The sequence below is a fragment of the Grus americana genome, chromosome 5, assembly GCF_028858705.1.
Source record: "Grus americana isolate bGruAme1 chromosome 5, bGruAme1.mat, whole genome shotgun sequence".
Taxonomy (NCBI): domain Eukaryota; kingdom Metazoa; phylum Chordata; class Aves; order Gruiformes; family Gruidae; genus Grus; species Grus americana.
This window is the reverse complement of record NC_072856.1, coordinates 254,693-271,932: the sequence shown is the minus strand read 5'-3', so window position 1 is coordinate 271,932 and position 17,240 is coordinate 254,693. Positions and strand designations below refer to the sequence as shown.

General features: G+C 51.6%; 1 protein-coding gene across 1 annotated transcript; it reads left to right on the top strand.

Annotated features, from left to right (window-relative positions):
• Positions 1-188: 188 nt before the first annotated feature.
• Positions 189-15,979, top strand: LOC129207417 (inner centromere protein A-like). The gene is made up of 19 exons (XM_054828318.1): positions 189-560; positions 846-959; positions 3,524-4,182; positions 5,293-5,344; positions 6,012-6,045; positions 6,910-7,009; positions 7,693-7,783; positions 8,867-9,002; positions 9,079-9,213; positions 9,768-9,779; positions 10,381-10,490; positions 10,832-10,943; positions 12,111-12,221; positions 12,559-12,689; positions 12,894-12,972; positions 13,857-13,964; positions 14,101-14,211; positions 15,036-15,192; positions 15,667-15,979. The coding sequence occupies exons 1-19, from the start codon at positions 424-426 to the stop codon at positions 15,870-15,872; spliced, it is 2,595 nt and encodes an 864-aa protein (XP_054684293.1). The 5' UTR covers positions 189-423; the 3' UTR covers positions 15,873-15,979.
• Positions 15,980-17,240: the final 1,261 nt, after the last annotated feature.

Genomic DNA, 17,240 nt, shown 5'->3' with positions numbered 1-17,240 from the left:
TGGAAGGCGGGGCTTGAGGAGGCAGGCAAATAGGCTGCGGGGCTTTAACGGTAGAGGCGTAATGGACGTGGGCAGTAACCAGTAAAAGGCCATACCCCGAGGGGAGCGCGCTGTGATTGGCGGAGGCGAGGATGGCCCCGGGGCGGGAGGGGAGGCTATGTTTGCGGCCGCCCGGTTGAGGCGGCAGTGAGGCTGGTTGAGGCCCCAGTCACGGCCCCGTGGGCCTGTCCCGCCGCGGGGGGGTTGGGTGGAGGGGCCTTCAGGGCCTAAGTGCTGGGCTTGTGCCTTCCCGGGGTGCAGCAGCACGCCCTGGCCTGCCCTCGCACCCCGCTCTGAGGCAGGGCCTGGCCCTCCCGCTCCCGCCGGAGGGGTGTCCCGGTGCCCGCCAGCCTTTGCCTCTCCCGCTGTCTTTCAGGCAGGGCCATGGCGGAGGCCGGCGGTCCTACGCGGCTGCTGGAGGTGTGCGGGCAGAGGCTGTCCCGGTTCCTCCACAATGCCGAGCACAAGCACCTGGCCTGGCTGCGGGAGGTGGAGGAGCAGGGCCTGAGGATGCTGGATAGGTAGGGGCTGCCCTCAGGGGCACCGCTCCGTTCCCAGGGAGCCGGCTGGTGGTGGGCCAGCCCCGGTGCGAGGCCTGGCAGGCCCTGGGTGTCACAGCTGCGTGACTGGCTTGGCACGGCGGTGGGTTCGGCAGCCGGGTTTGGGCCGTGGTGCCTGGTGGTGGTACATCTCCCTTGCACCTTTCTCACCCAGCGCTCCTCAATGAGCGACCCTGGTTTGTGGATAGCATTGCTTTGGGCAGTTTGGGAAGCAATCTCTGTCTTCTGCATTTGTCTGCCCTACAGCAACTTTGGGGCTGAACCTGAATTAATGCCCAAAACACCATCACAGAGGAGGCGTCCCAAGAAAAGGCAGTCTTCCTGCCTGAAAGATGAAAATAAGGAACCAAACAGGAGGAGGTAGGTGAGTCAGTTTGTTCTGGCTCTGTTGGACAACATTTAAGACTGAAACAAAATAGTAACTGTTTCCATGTACACATAAATAGCCGCTTTATTCCCTGAGTTTGCAAAAACACTTAAAAGGGCATGTCAAGGTCAATCAACACTTTGATTCTTTTGAAAGCTTGGGATAGAGTTGGCTGGTTTCCTTCACTTTCATTTTTGGGTATTTTCTTTTTTTCTGGTTATAAGCAACAAATAATAAATATTCTATTTTCCTGTCTGTTTGGATTTGGTTTTCGTTTGATTTGATTTTGTTTCAGCACGATTTTTGACCCGAGGTTGCTACTGGCATTCAGTCCCTAAACCTTTGTGCTGGTGCCTGAGAGAACCTGAGAGTGGAACTCGCTACCAGTGACGTGCAGGAGCGGCATGTCCACGGTCATTGTCTGAACCGGCAGGCAGAAAGGCTCAAGGGGATTAGCGGTGAAAGTAGAGTGGAAAGTCCAAGTGAACCAACCATGCTTGAGGTTTTTAAAACTAGTCTTAAGTAGACAGCAGTTGCCTGCAAACAGATTCCAAGGCAGGATGGTGTAGGCCGTGATGTAACTGCATGTGCAGTCAGGGATGGCTGTGATGCTAATTAACTTCCTCCGTGCCACTGCTTCGCAGTAGCTGACTGTATCTGCTCTCATGCTGTGGTCAGCTTCTGTGAGCTGAGGGTAGGCGCACTGGCAGTCACTGTAATGTGACCCAAACCTCATCACTGGGTGCACAGTAGTGAGCTGTTTATGCATTAAGGCACTTAAAATTTAATTACCGTAGTGAAAAACCCACAGAAGTTGGGCAGGAAGAGTTAGAACTAAATGACTGTCAGAAACCAGACATGGAGGATGGAGAGAACAGCAAGAATAGTAAGGGAGCGTGGGAAGTTCATGTGTGTGTGTGGTGAAGGAGGGCAGGAGAAGAAAATGTTGCAGTTCTAAGTGGGGAGAGCTCTTAAGACATACTGTTAGTCTTCAGGTGGCAGCTGGATGCTCCCCTGAAAAAGTCTTGCGTGAATTTTACCTCATTTAAACTTAGGTTTGAGAAAGATCTGCTGATGTGACAAAATGCCTGGGCAGGCGGTCATTTGTCAACAGGAAGTTCATGCTGCAGTTCAGCACATTGTACTCCATCCCACGGGGTCAGGCCATTGTTATTTTCATTGCTCTGTTTTTCTGTGTATATTTCTTACTATATTGTTAGTTACGCATTTCCCAATCAGTAGTCTTTATCGCTAATTCTAGCAAGAAGTATCTCTTCTTGCTAGAGGTCAGAAAGAGAACTTAAGGAGGTAGAGGTATCAGCTTGGCTACTGGCAGTAGGACAATCGCTGCTTGCTGGTGGTCCTGCACCTTGGGCTGTAAAACTGTTCTTACACCACGGTGGGTTTTCTTAGCTACCTTTTCTAGCTGTTGTACACTTCCACGTTAGCTCCCCATTTCACCTTTGTCTCCAATCTCCCCACTTGACCTGGCTGTCTCTGGGTCACTTTGCCTTTCTCTGGACAACCAAGATTGTCCGTTGGATTTGGATTTGTCCACCTTCTTGACTTGCTGATCAAGTGCATGGTTCCGTCCTCTTGTGGCAAGTTACCTGATGGAGCAAAGAGGATTTCACTGCCAGAGTTTCCTAGGTCTCTGTGTAGTTGGTCAGGTTTAACTGAAGTGATAGAACTAGAGACAGTTACTGTGCCTGATAAATTTCTCTTAAATAACAGTAACTCAAGGAACTGCGAGTCCTAACTGTGCAGGTATTGGTTTTGTTGCCTTTCTCAGGATTATGCTATCCGCTACCGCGTGTATGGCAGCATTGCTGTGTTTCCCAGCCCGGTCACAAACTGTATTTAGAGGCGTGGATGTTTGCTCAGTGCTTGGGTCCCTGCTTGTGGTGTGTCTTACCCTGAGCAGCCTGCCAGGGAGCAGCAGAGTCTTCTCTTTCTAGCTGGGATCTTGTAGATCTCCACAGGGGAGACTTCCTCACGAAGCTGATCATGGGAGACTTCGATGCCTTTGATCCAAAAACCCCTCCCTGTGTGGATGTCTGTACTTTGCTCAAGGCAGAGTGGAGTTGATTGTAACGGTGTGACTTTACTGTCCCCTGGTGCCAGCTCTGCCCCGGGGCTGTGGGGCAACCAGTGTCCTGTACCCCAGCTGCTGCAGTTTGTGTCCATATCATGCAACCTATATTTGCGAGTCAGTGCAGGCTGACAGCAGGGATGCTTGCAGTGAGGGTATGTGCCCTGCATTCCTGCCTATGGTATAGAACAGTATCGTCCAGCAAAACACATCTTGCAGGCAGCAGTAAGCAGCGATTCCTAAATTGTTCCAGCTAAATCTGCCAGAGCTCATCTACGAGCTCTCAAGGCTCAGCTCCTGTGTGTCATCAGGGGTAAGAGATGGGCTGTGAGGGGGGATGGTGGAGGGAAGAAGCCTGCAGGTTCATTTCAAAACTTGTTGTCTGGTGGTTGTGGGTTTTCTTCTAAAAATCATTTGGGAGTGGGAGACTTGTTCAACACCTCATTAAAATTGTTTTTATTTAAGGCTGTCCAGAAGGAGAAGCAGCATCAAGCCAGTGTCTTCCAAGCCAAGTTCCCAAAGGCGCCCCAGCAAAGAGCGAGCCCAGAATGCCAGCCATCAGGGGGAAGAGGTGTCTGTGCCCAGCTCTGCAGCGAGCTCCCAGGCTGGTGTTAAAACTGAGCTCCCAGCGCTGGCTGGGAAACGGCCGGCAGAAGGTCCCGCGGCGAAGACGGATAATCAGGACTGCCCTCAGGGTGCCGACAGCAGTGATGCAGCCTGTGCAGCCGGGGAGCTGTTGCCCGAGGGGGATGCAGGCATTGAGCTGCAGGATGGCAGCAGGGAGGCAGAGGAAGCCCCCAAAAGAAAAGCAAGCACCTCCACTCCCAAGGCTGCTAGAAATGGAGATCCTGCCATGCTCCAAGGAGATCGGTCTCCTCAAGGCCTCGAAAAGGTGCTTTTCCAGGACTCTGACAGCAAAACGAACACAGTGAGATCCAAAACACGCCGTTGCTCTGGACGCCGAAGCTTTGTCGGTGGCCCCCACAAGAGCCGTAGGGCCTCCTTGGCAGAAAAATATTCGCTGGCCAGCAAAAGAGAGAGCATGATCCGGAGGTCTATCAGCAGGGCCATTTCAAAGAAGGCAGCGGCGCGAGAATCATCCTCTGCTTCCAGCAGAGTGAGCTGTAAGTTTCTTTCAGTTGTTGAGCGCATTCATTTGGCTAAATCAGCTTCTCTGCTTTGGTGTGGGGAGTAAGCAGCTGTGGAGCTGCTCATCCATATTAACTCTGGCTCCTCGTAGCGTCCTCGGGGTGCAATCTTCAGGTCCTCGTCTGCTGTCGGACCAAGTCTCAGGCCATGTTTTCTGCAGCAGGTGAAGGAAGCATCTGCTGGGGCATAGGCACAGGGACTGGACGTTGGCTGGCATAGGTTGTGGGTGGGCAAAAAAAGCCAAGAGGGAACGGGAAACTGTGGTCTGGCTGGTTCTAGCCATGTGTGCGGTGTGGCCGGTCAGAAGAGACTGTTGTGCTCCCTGGGGAGGGGCTTTAATTTCAGTGTCTTCTGCCAAGCCTCCAAAAAATCTATAGGAACTGAATGTCTCCACCCCTGAAATTTGGCTGAAATCTGCAGACGAACTTAAGTGCTTTTTGGGTGAAGATGAAGGGTGGATGGACTGAGAACCAAACAGCACAGTCATCGGAGGAAACAAGATTCAGAAATCCAGGCTATTCCTGGTAGCACTAAACCCCTCACGTCCTCTGCTCCCACTGCTCTGGGGAAGGTTTTGCTATTTGGACTTTCTAAAATCATTGCTTCTGAAGTCAGATTGGCTTCTAATAAACCACTGAGGCCTTTGGTATTTGGTTTTGTCAGCTTTGAGTCACACTGTATCTAGGCATTTGTTATAACACTTTCAGCTAAGTGGTGTTATGGGGGGAATGAAATCAGCCTAAATCCACCAAATCTCTGCATAAAACCGTGTAGGGAGGTAGGAGCTGAAGTCAATTGACTGGGAAATGCTATCTCTGACACAGGGAAGAGCATGTTTGTGCAGCTGGAGCAGTCTGCAGGCAGAGGAGCTGCTGCTTTAGCTCTCTGCCTTCCCAGCCTACACCAGTTTGTCAGTGACACTTGAGGGAGGTGGAAGTGCTGGTGGGGAAAGCTGAGATGAGCAATCGGCATGTTCCCTGGGAGGAAAGCCTGCACAGAGACCTGAGCTCCACCACGCACACGTTGCTGCTCTTGGGAAGCCTCAGAACGAAATCCCCAAGGTAGCTTATGTTTTTCTCCTGCAGGTCAAAGCTCCTTGGAGGCTTTTGTGGAAGAGGATGTGACCAGCAGCGTGAGGTGAGGCTACCATGTCAAGCAGGCAGGAAGAAACCACAGCAAACCCTGCAAGGAAGCTATATGGGTTGCTTTTGTATTACAGATGCAGGACTGGTTTTGTAACAGACTGTTTAGGTGGTGGTGTCACCTGGGGCTGGGTGATACCTCAAAGTTTGTGCTGTTGAGGCACAGCCCTTCCTTTTCAGAACTCCGTTCAGAGCACAGTGAGGTGAAGTGCTGTGTTAGGGTGGGTCCAGCCTACGCCACAAGGCCCGAGAGGCTGCCAGCAGTTGCTCTGCCTGGTGTTGGCCAGCATTGTGTGAATTATGTCCCGCAATTCCTGGCTGTAACCAGCCTCCGAACAGCTGGTGGTGCTGGGGGACAGTCAGCTGTGGTCTGACCCGAGAGGTGCCAGGTAACACTCTAAGGCTCAGAGCTTCCTTTTTACCTGCTACGGGGAAGTTCTGCAGAAAGGGACAAAACTCGTCAGTGTGATGTTCAGTAACGCAACGGATTACTGAATTTACAGCTCTGCCTCTGGCCTGGCTGAAACAGGCCTGTGCCTCTGGATGCACTTAGATTTACCTGCACTTTCCTTGGGGTCCCATATGCTGGCTCAGCATACTTTTATCACTGATAACGCACCCTTCAGAGAGCTGAAATAATTAAAATAGTTCTTCTTTTACAGACCTGGACTGGAACTGAATCCCCCGAGTGAAAAGGTAAGATCTAAGGAACAACCTACAAACTGTCTGGACATCTTGCCTGAGTCGATACCTCTTGCTGGGCAGAGGCACTTGTGCCTTGATAAGGCCTCTTCAACGTGGGGCTTTTGGGGGTGCTAGGCCAGGTTCCCAGGAGTCAGCAAGCTTTTGCCCATCAGCTGGACATGGTAATTGACTGTGCGTTCTTAGCCTGCCTCTGCTGCCTGGCTGGTTTGAGCTACAAAAACCAGGAGGGCAGTTCAAGCTAATGTGCTTTCCTCGGCCGCTGAGGCTGTGTATGCAACAAGCTAGGGTAAGCCTGCAGTGCTAGCAGGATAAAGAAACCCATCCTCTCCTTTGAGCTGGCAAAAACATCTCCTGTGGTTGTGCTGCGAACCAGCTGAGGTGAAAACGGTAGTTGGTAACTCGCTGGGATGCTGTGCTGCAGCAACTTGCTACCTGTCCTCCTGTGAATATACCGCAATGGTACCTGAAGTGCCTAATGATCTTAACCTGAAACGCTTCACAGGGACTTGTCTTTCAGGACTGGAATATCTGTGGTTGGAAAATTGATATCTCCGAGGTGTGTAGAAGCTGCCTGTCATTCCCAAGGCACTTTGACTTTGGAGTTTGGGTTTGTAAAGCTCCTGCTGTGGCTGAGAAGTGCTGGGCAGTTGTCCTTCCTGTGGAGGCTGGTGTTTCATGAGCAGCCCCACGTTACTGAAATGAGCTGGTCAGCGTCCACGTAGCACAGCTCTAGTTGAGAGAGCAGCCCCTGGCCTAGCAGTTGGAAGTGACTGCTCTTTCAGGGCAGCAGGGCCATGGTAGCCTTTTTATTTGGAGCAGCTGTGCTAAGAGGATGCTTGTTTCCTTTTCCTGCAGACTCCTGAAGATGTCCTCATTTCAAGCAAAAGCGTAAGAGCTGGCAACCCTCCTGCACAGCACTTACCTCCTCCTGAGCAGCAGGCAGGGAACAGGGAAGGTAACTTTGAGTTGGTCTTGCTTTTCTTGCATGAAGCCCCAAAGACACACAGACCAGGGAGTCAACATGAGGGTTTGTGGAAAATCTGGGACTTGTTGACACAAACCCAACTCTGACCAGGTTGTCACTTTTCAGGTAAATTTTGATCTCCTGAAGAGATGAGACATGCAATTAGATAAGCAAGGACATCTTCTAAATGTGTCCAAGCCTTGAGACAAATGCTGTCCTGTCCAGCTTCAGTTTGTGTAATGAGTAGATGGGGACACTTTTAAAGGAGATTAATCTTCCACATAGTGTAACATTCTGTTAAAGCACCTTGCCATCCCTTTCCTCTGGGTTTAGTTATGTGAGGATCTACAGGTCCTGTTTACTTACCGTGCCTGAAAGCAAAGAGATGGAGAGATTCAGGCTTTTTGTTTATCCTCTGTGCGAACCGTAGGATCTGATAAGCAGCTGTAGCTGGAGACCCTTTTGGTGGGGTAGGTTGTGCCTGCTGAGAAGGGTCTGTACAGGATGCGTACTACAACATGCTTCCCAGTGTGGTATACAACACTGATATTCCAGGTGGCCACTCTGACTTCTGGTTACATGCCACGGGGCTCTGAGCACACGAGAGCCGGGGACAAGAAGCGGAGCCCTGCGGGATGCCTTGCACATGGTGCTAACTACAGGTTTCTTCACAGGAAACTGTGTAAATCCCAACAGTGAACCCCAGAATGAGAACCAGGAACAACCCCACTGTGCCAAGTCCCAGGAGAATCCCTCACGCATCTGGTACGAGACACTTGCAAGGAGGAGGAATGAGCCAGTGGTCTGGTAGGACTCGGGCCTGGCCTTTTTAGTAATTTGTTTTTAAAAGCCTTCAGCGTTTGTTTCCATACCTTTACCCCCCTTCCAATGTAGCTTTGAAATCTTCTTTGGCCAAATCTCATCTCCTGGGAGTTCCTTGTGACTTCTTGAGCTTTGTTTGGGTCTGGGAGCCAGGTCTGGCTTGGGAAGCAGACACGTGAGCTCCTGCACAAAGCAGAGGTGACTAAGATAGCACAGTTATCTCACAGCTTAGATATGACTCTGGCTCATAAAGGGGTGGTCCAGGAGTAGTTTCAGAAGGCAACATGAGTAGGTGACTGATGTATTTATTTTTATCTTGTGCTAGTGTCTGGAATACCTGACGTGTTTCCTCACTGCTTGTATTACTGGTCTTTCACACGGGATTTCAGCTGCTTTTAGCTTTGCCCTCAGTCTCCTGTCCTGGTTTTGCTGAGGTGAACTTGCTGTGGGTCATGGGTAGGAAGGGGAGTAACAGTAACCTCTGTTTTCACGTGGATACATGTGTGATGGGTCAGGATCTGCAGCCTTCCTCAGGCTGCTGCTGGATTGGGTCCTGACTGTGCGGTGAAGCTGTCCCCCCTGTTTTTCCCTGGAATTAGGGGATGCAAGTGAAGTAATTTCTGATGTGGGTAAATCTGTGAGCGTCCAAAGTATTTATAAAGCACGTGAAACCCTGCTGGTGAGGTGAGCTAGGCTGGCTAGTTGCAGACACACAGGGGTCAGGTCTGTCTTGTGCTGTTAATACCCCATAGAACAAAGACTTCTTGCTCGCTGAGACTCAGAGTGGAGAGTGAGCGTGATGTTGTACGTTACTGCTCTGGAACCTGGGTGTTCTCCTGCAAGTTGTGGTGTGCCTTTGCTGTCCTCATCCCGGCTGGATGGTGCCCCTGCCACGGGGCTGGCTGGGCTCCCCGGAGGCCCATGTCCCCTGGTGGCAGCGAGCAGAGGGAAGCGTGTAACACAAGTAAATGCTTCTGACTGGGGAGCGTGATGGTCACCTAATGTGCCTCTTCCTAATGCCATCAGGACAAGAAGCTATAAACAAGCAATGGGGGTTATATGGAATGGGCAGCAGACAGGGGTTCGTACCCTTTCCCCTTTGGATGACAAGCACAAGAATTCAGCAAACCAGACTCCACCTTCTTCCTCTCCAGCTAGCAAGGTGAGTGGGTGCCGTGGCCCTTCTTTGCCTCCCTTTCCCTGGCAGGTACCGACTTCCCTCAATCTTCTCCTCTTAGGTGGTTAGACCATGGAAAAACTTCCTGCAGGCTGTGCAGCGAAACCAGCTGCTCACGAGCCCAGGGCCCACAGGACGTGGGGGCGTCGTGAAGAACTTCATCAAACGCAACACTCCCACCCGACCTGATCTTAAGGTGCGTCAGAGTCCCACCTTCCCTCGCAGGGCTGGAGGAGGGGATGGAGTTTGGGGCAGTGGCAGGAGGGATAGTTTGCTTAGCAAAGCACAAACATATTCCTAGTTCTGTCTGCTACCATGGATCAGTGCAGGTCCTCGTAGCAAACTGGCCTCACGATTCTGCTTCAGCCTCCTCAGGGGAGGGAGACTGGTTGGTGTTGCCTGGCATAGTCTGTCCACACACATGGTTATTGGCTAGGGTTTCTAGCACCGATCCTCAAACCTTCCTCGGATGCAGAGAAATCTCAGCTGCTCTGTCTAGTCAGCAGAAACATTCTATGTTCTGGGGCTGTTGAACCATAGGACAGTGGGAAGCTTTTCTCTTTGCAGTGGAATCTGCCCTTGTGTGTCAATAACTGCTGCTGCAGGGCTGACAGACACAGGCAGTGGGGGGTCAGGCAGTGGGTTCCCTGCCACATACTGGTAAGGAGCCAAGAACGGGGTGCGTGTGCTGTGAAGGGGGGTTCTAGTGTTTAATTCCAAACCCTTAATTTTTTTGTCTCTTCTCTACAGGGAGACTTTGTTGTAAGTAACAACACCCTTAACCATGGGGGCTGGAAGATTATAACGGCTGTGCTTCTTGCCTCACGGGGACTGGCAGCTCTTTCCCCTCACACTGGCATCCATGCAGCTCTGTCCAAATACGTAAACGGGCCACACCAGTGGTGAGGTGGCAGGATCTCTCTGCAGGTGTGTTCTGCTGGGGCTGGGAACTGCTAGGGAACCTTTTGGCCTCTAAGCAAGACTACTTGCACTGTGCCCATTCTGCCAGCTGCTGGCATAGGTAATGCTGTCCCCAGCAAGAAGCATTTCCTACAGGTGGTCACCTACCACAGGAGTGTGCTGTTCCTTGCCTAAACTTGTCCTCTACAGCTGAAGGACAGAGGTGTTTTCCCCCCCCCCCCCATACCCATGACTCTTCTGCTCTTATTAGTTGAATAAGCACTGGTGCCAAACCTGCGTTGTTTCTTCCCTACGATTCACTTCCCATCCCGGTGTGTGGGTGAACATGACTCTGACAGTGACTTCTTTGTGTAGCAGGCTGCCTAGCCTCTAGCTGCCTGTGCACAAGCAGCCTGAGGGTAGAAACAGGCAATTGGTGTAGTCTGAACTCATCTCCCTTCAGGAGAAGGAGCGGCAGAGACTGGAAAGCCTCAGGAAGAAGCAGGAGGCTGAGGAACAGAGGAAAAAGAAAGTGGAGGAGGAAAAGAGACGGCGGCAGGCAGAAATGAAGCAGTGAGTTGGGTCCCTTACCTCCTGCTCCTTCCCTGCCAGGCGGACAGCACTGCTGTACCCTGCCTTGTGCCTCCCGCGTGGAAGGAGCACTTAGCAAGTGATGCTGCCTGGGCACCCTGAGCCCTGCTGTTATGGCTCATGGGGTAAGAACTGCACCAGTGCAAAGCACCTGCTAAAGTCTGAACTTAGTCCAGAAGCGAGCTGAGACTAAGCTCAGCCAAAGCAAGTCAAGCAAAATAACCGTTTTCCCCGATTTACCGTGGCAAGTCCCTGTTCCCCCATCATCCTCTCTGCTAGAGCAGACAAAGCTAACAAGCCCCTCTTGCACACGCACTGCCCAGGAAGAGGGAAGAGCGTCTGAGGAAGGCACTGCAGGCTCGGGAGCGGGTGGAACAAATGGAAGAAGAGAAGAAAAAGCGGGTGGAGCAGAAGCTTTTACAGAATGATGAGAAGGTAAGAAGCCTGACCAAGCTTTGGACCGCTCAGTACTGTGACGTTATCTTGGTGAGCTGCAAGACCAGGAGGGTACAAACGGGCCATTGGCACGATACGTGCAAGCACAGGATTGCAGCTGATGGTGAGTAATGCGGCGGTGGGTAAGTCTGCATCAGAGACACTGAGATTCTGACAAGAGGAGGCTTTTGTTCTCCATACCTCTGCAGTGGTTCTAAACATTCATGTTCTGACATGCAGTGTTTGTGGTGCTCTTGACTGTCCTGTGAGCAGGCCCTGCAGATGAGACAGCCTTACTCACTCACAGCGCACTCAGTGAGCTGTTCGCACAAAACATTACAGACAGTGAAGCCACGGTGCTTGCAGGGAGTTGCAAAGACATGGTGGGAAAGAGTAGCTACAGAGCGTGCAAGGGATGCTCGTGGCTCCATGTGTATCTGTATTGTGTTTGTGTGTTAAAGCCTTGCCTGGCCCTCTTTTGAGGACAGGTAGAAGATGAAGAGCATGCTAGACACTGTTGCTGCTCTTGTGCAACTGCGTGGGTTCTGTAGGACTGAGTGAGGCTGTGCCTGCCTGACCCGGGGCCCCAGGAGCCTTTGGGAGAAGGACGTTTGCGACCTTTAGAAAGGGTCAGCCTTAGAAAACAAAGGAATTGTGCTCCTTTCGGCCTTTCCCAAAACCTGAGTGGCCAAAAGTACGCGCAGCCCCAGCTAGTCTGCTGCTGCGGACGTGCCAGAGCTTCTGCAGGGACAGACAGTGTGGGTGAAGGAACCGCGTCTGTGGCGCTCAGTCAGCTTTCACATCACCCGCTTGTGCTGCAGTTCAGTTAGTCGACAGCAGCGCTGCGGGCAAAGGGAAACCAGATGCTGGATCCCCTTGTTCTGCAGAGAATCACTTGCAAGATGGAGGCATGTATTTTGGGGTTGTGTCATGGTCTCTGTGCTCCTTTCTCCTGTCACTCCAAGCGCTGGGTGTCTCTTCACGTGGCCTGTAGTGAGCTGTGGACTTGCTGTGCGAGGCTGGCGCTAAATCCAGTGTACGTGTGCCGGTTGCTGGGCGTTGGGTTCTCGGTCTCGTTAGGACCTGGGATATCAGACGCAGTCCCTGCCCTCCCTCTGGACAAGGTGTCCGTGGGGGTGGCGGGGCAGACACGTGTGGCTTTCTCAGGTGCGCCTCTCGCAAGGGCGGGAAGAGAAAGTGGCAGAGGAGCGGAGCAAGAAAAAGCTGTCGAAGAAGCATGGGGAAGCTGATACACGGAAGCAGAAGGCACTGAGGGTGGTAAGAGCAACGCTAGGTCCTTCCTGCGTGTAGAAAAGGAAAGGAGTAGCAGGGACCCTGCGCACTGTTCTGACCTGGGGGGCAGGGAAGTCCCTGCCGCTCCTGCTGCAGAGATTTTAGGGTCCATGCAGTGAGATTTGTCTCAACAGTTGATGTTGGGTTTGAACGTGGGTGCTTGTGGGGACAGAAGGGAGAGACCACCCAACTGGTAGGCAGGCTGTGGAAGGTAAGAATGAGATCAGCTAGCACAGGTTGTCTCAAAGCATTCGCTTTGTATTCTCCCATCTTTCCCCACTTGAGCTGGAGGGTTACAAGGGTTTTCTTCTTTCTTCTTCAGGAGGAAGATGAATTTGAGCAGCAAGAACCACTGCAGAAAAGGAGAGAGGATGAAGTGAAAGAAAAAGGAAAGAAAGTCTTGGAACTGAAAAATCTTGTAGAGCAGCAACAGCTGGAACAAGCGAAGGAGAGGTATTGGCTTGTTTCTGTCCTGGAGGAGGGGACTTGGCAACAGGCATGGCGAAGCAGTAAATAAAATAGTGTTGCTGAAACTGGGAGACTGGTGTGAGCGTCAGGCTGTCCCAAAGGTTTGGGCACTGAAGCAAGAGGCTATAAGATTATGCTCAGGGCAGGGTGTGCTTTCCTCTAAAACTAAATTACTTTTTTTTTCCCCAGGGATCACAAACAGCGAGGGAAAGAGAAGGGACCCCAACCACAGCTGGAGTCACCAGTGTTTACTGAAAAAAACATAAAGGTGAGGAGTCGAAGTGGTCTTGGAACTTCTCTGTTGTAAACTAGCGAGGCATATTTTAAGATCAGACTTGTTTTCCAAGTGCTGTGTTTAAGGTTTTAGCATTTGCTATTATGTTATTTAGAGGAACAAATACAATGAAACCAATGACAAGCCAAACACGTTATTGTAAGGAGTTGGGGTTTGCGCAAGGGTAAGCCAACTCTGTGGATAAAGTTGAGGTTGACTGGTTTTTTGTGAACAGGTGAGCCTTCTCAGCCCCGTCACCAGGTGGATGATGTGCAATGGCACTTGGAAGAACACCTCCAAATGGCACTCACTGATACTTAAATGAATATGGAAATTAGTAAGAGATTTACTTATTTTTTCCTACTACATTCACTCACTGTTTTTGGAGGATGAGATCCCCATGACAAACTTCAGGTATCGTATGGTTTCATGTAACTTCATGTGCACTTACGCAAAGAATGGTATGGCTTAAGTCAAGACTTTGTCTCAAAATACCACAGTAACATTTTCTTTCCACTCTCTATTCTTAACATCACTCTTTCTTTTGCCTTCTTCATTAATCAACCCCTCAAATGCTATTCCTCTTAAGGATAAATTCCTCCTACATTTGCTCTGGCTGCTCTCACTCACTAGGTCCATGACATTCAAACTCCTATTTGTGCTATGTAATTTTAATGAAGGTCTAAATTCTTCATACGTTGCCGGCACCTGGGCTGGAGGGAGCCACAGCAAAGCTCCTCCAGATGAGAGAGATGAATATAATTCAAAGTCCCTGCAGCTCTTGCCCTCCTGTCAGCTCTTCCCCACTGAGTAGTACAGGAGAAGAAACTCCTGGACTGAAATGGCGTGTAAGCAGTGGAAATTTTTTCTCTTATTAGGAGGAAGAGAGCCCAAAAAGGCTCTACCAGCTGCCTGGGCAGGAGAAGAGAGCCAAGCAACCAGAATCCACTGCCGTGGCTTCTAATGCCAGGCTCAAAGCAGTAAAGGTGAGCATGGGCTCTAGAGCCCTTGTTGGTCTGGATCTGAGCAAAGACAGGAGTCGCTGTCTGGCTCGCTCCGAGATACCCTGATTGTTTTGCTTGGCTGAATGTGAAGAATGACTTAATTCTTATGTCTTAACAGGAAGAAGATGGTCTGCAGAAGCCCCAGCAGCAGCTGGAAGAGGAGAAAAAAATCAGGCAACCAGAAGCATTGACTGCTGCCTGTGGCACATGGCTGAGCAAAACTGTGAAGGTGAGTCCTGCTTCCAGCAGAGCCCTCGAATAAAACGAGTCTGGTGTCTAACTGGCTCCTGTGGTTTGGAGCCAGCCTGCGGATGTTTATCGTCAGAGCTGGAGCAGGAAATGAAATCCTCGGTGTGGGCTGCTGGGCTTAGCAGGCATCTGTGCAGGGGATGGGCATGTCTGTCCCTTGGGGTGCTTGGCCGGGAGCTCGACACGGGGGGTGGGAACTGACGGAAAACCAAGTGTTTTCTCTTGGAAAAGATGCTGGGAGCGGCCACAGGATGGCAGCACGTCATGAGGCGTCAGCGCGCTGTAGCAGCCCCGCTCCGGCCACCGGCTCTCCCGGGGCCCGTTTGACCTGGAGCCGCTTAGAGCCGGTAACCGGAGCGTGGAGAAAAGGCTGCTCAGGCACAGATCACTGCCTCGCCCGTGAACCCTCCTGTCCCGGGCCTGACCCGTTCCTCTTCTCCCCGCTCGGCTTCTCTGTGCGGTGACTCAGAGCTCTGGAGCCTGAAAGCAGTGAAACACAAAAGGGTCTGAGCGGTGGAGCCATGTGTGCCAAAGCCAAGTGCTCAGGCATATGTGGTATGTTCTAGGGCTTTCCTACAAAAAACAGGAGGGGAAAAGGGTTAAAAGTAGTTATTGTGTCACCGAGCATGCTGACAGTTTTTGTTTGCACAGATGTGTGTATACATCTGCACAGTCTGTTCATCCTGCTGGTGCCAGAGCTTTGAGGTGCCCGCAAAGGGCTGCGTGGTTCGTAGTCGGCCTGCCGTGGCCAGGCAAGCTCAAAGCTTGGCTTCCTGCTCCCATCCATGCTCTCTCCGGTTCCAGAAATCGATCTCTGCATCCTGCTTGGGGCCCCTGAAGGGCACAATGGAATCCACATCCCTGAAGGTAAACGAAAATAACTACGGGATGGATCTGAACAGCGACGACTCCACAGATGATGAAAATGAGCCTCGGAAGCCTGTCCCTGCCTGGGCTGATGGTAGGTGCCAGGTTTGGTTCAGCTTCCTCTAATCCCTTCCCCGGGAAGCTGGAGCTTTCCAGACTCGCTTGGTGCAGTCTCAGCTTCCCCAAAGTGCAGTCCAGGGGCGTGTGAGGCTTCAGCAGCGCTGGGGCTGCTTTCTTGCAAGTGCTGTTGTGCCAAAGTTAAACCAAAGACCTCTGAGGGTGTGAGAGGAACGGTGGGGGCTCATCCTCCTGAGGAAACCAAGGCGTGGTGGGTTTGGGGTGCCTGGTGTGCTGAGTAACTTTGAAGAGGTGCTGCCGGCAGCCCGGAGATGGGTGTGGGCTTCAGAGCTTGGCACCGAGCAGGAAAGCTCATAACTGTGCTCACTGCACAGGTTACAGTTTTTCAGGTGTGGAAGGAGAGTAACTGTCCTGCGGGGAAAGGGCACCTTAAGCCGAGCACTGAAAATTTATTTACGAGTCTGCTGCTCTGCTGTGGTTGTTTCCATAGGGTCTCAGCTTAATCAAGCCATTTTACACCAATACTATCACCCAGTGAATGTTGACCAACTCTTTGGGCTAATTCCAAGCCCGAAGCTGGAGGATATTTTCGGCAAGAGCAAGCCCCGCTACTTCAAGCGCACGAGTTCAGCAGTCTGGCATTCCCCGCCTGGGACCAAATCTACCTGCGGCCCGTCTTGCAACTTCAAAAACTGAGAGCGCAAAGAAATGTGTTTTATAACAGTATGGTGCATCAGTGTGTTTTCTTAGCATGCAGCATATTTAAATTTTAAGCTTTTTTTAATACAAATAAAGATATTGAATAAAATCCTATTGCAATCAACATTATCAGTGTTTGTCTCTCCTTCCCCTCACCATGGTGGGATGATGCTTCTCCATGGCTGATTTGCAATCGAGGGCCGTGGTTTCCGCAAGTGAAAATGTGATATTGCACCATCACTTATTCCCTCAGGCTGCTTGCAGAATCTTGCTTACGCAAGGAAGCTATGAAATTACTGTCAGATCAAATTTTTTAACCAACCCAAGGGGGTAATGTTTTCATAACCCACTCTCTACTAATTTGTGTATTTAACAATGCTTCTATCTGCAAGTAGATTTCCTTCAACAGTTCTTGTGACCTCTTGTCACTCTGAGCCAGAATCTTTTTTTTTTTTTTTCCCCTGCAGTTAGAAAAATCTGCTTGGACACTTTAAGCAACGTCTAAATGTCTTGTCACTGTTCATTTCTTTTCTAATGGAAAAAATAAAGCCCAGGCTCAGTCCTTGGTGCTGTTTTTCTAGGAGACTTCAGCGTACAGGCTTGCGTGGGCAGGAGGCAGATGTATGTGGAAGCTGTGGCTTGGGAAGGGTAAGCGGTAGAACGATTTCCGTAGGACTGTGTGCAGTGCCCAGGGCGTGCTTGGTGGCAGCTCCTGGTGGCCTCAGCTCTGGGCAGCAGTTGCCCGGGGGCTGCCCCGGCAGCCTGGGGTGGCCGTGGAGGGTCCCAAGACCCTGCGGAGCTGCCCGGGCGCAGCTGCACCCTCCGTCCGCATCCCTGGAGGGCTAGCTGGCACAGCCAGCGGCATGCCGAGAGCCATTCGGCTAACTCAACCCCGCTGACAGCAGCAGTGAGGAAGATGTTTGGTGAAAAGGGAAAGTCCCTGAGTCGGAACCAAATCCCACACTTGTCATAATAACCTTTCCTTCCTCTTTCTTCAGTTCTCCCTTCAGCACAAACATGAACGCGGCAGAGGGACTCAGTCCCACCTCAGTGATGTGACGTGTCACCTCGCGGGGTCCCTGTCCCCAGTCCTGGCTGGTGCCACGAGGGCTCCTGTCCCCTGACCGTCAGGTGCCGGCCGCCGAGAGGGAACACAGGACCGTGGCCACGGACCTGTTCAGAGCTGCCTAGGCCTGCTGGCCTCCGTTCAGAGGTTTTGAGCTGGTCAGAGTGGATTTGTGGAGCTCCGTGATGGGTTAGGAGGGTTTTCGGTAGCTGAGAAGAGTTTGCAAGTGCCTCGGTGGAAGAGTCTTGCAGGCGGTTAGAGCTCTTGATGGGTCTTTAGAGCGCCGAGCTGCGTGGAGC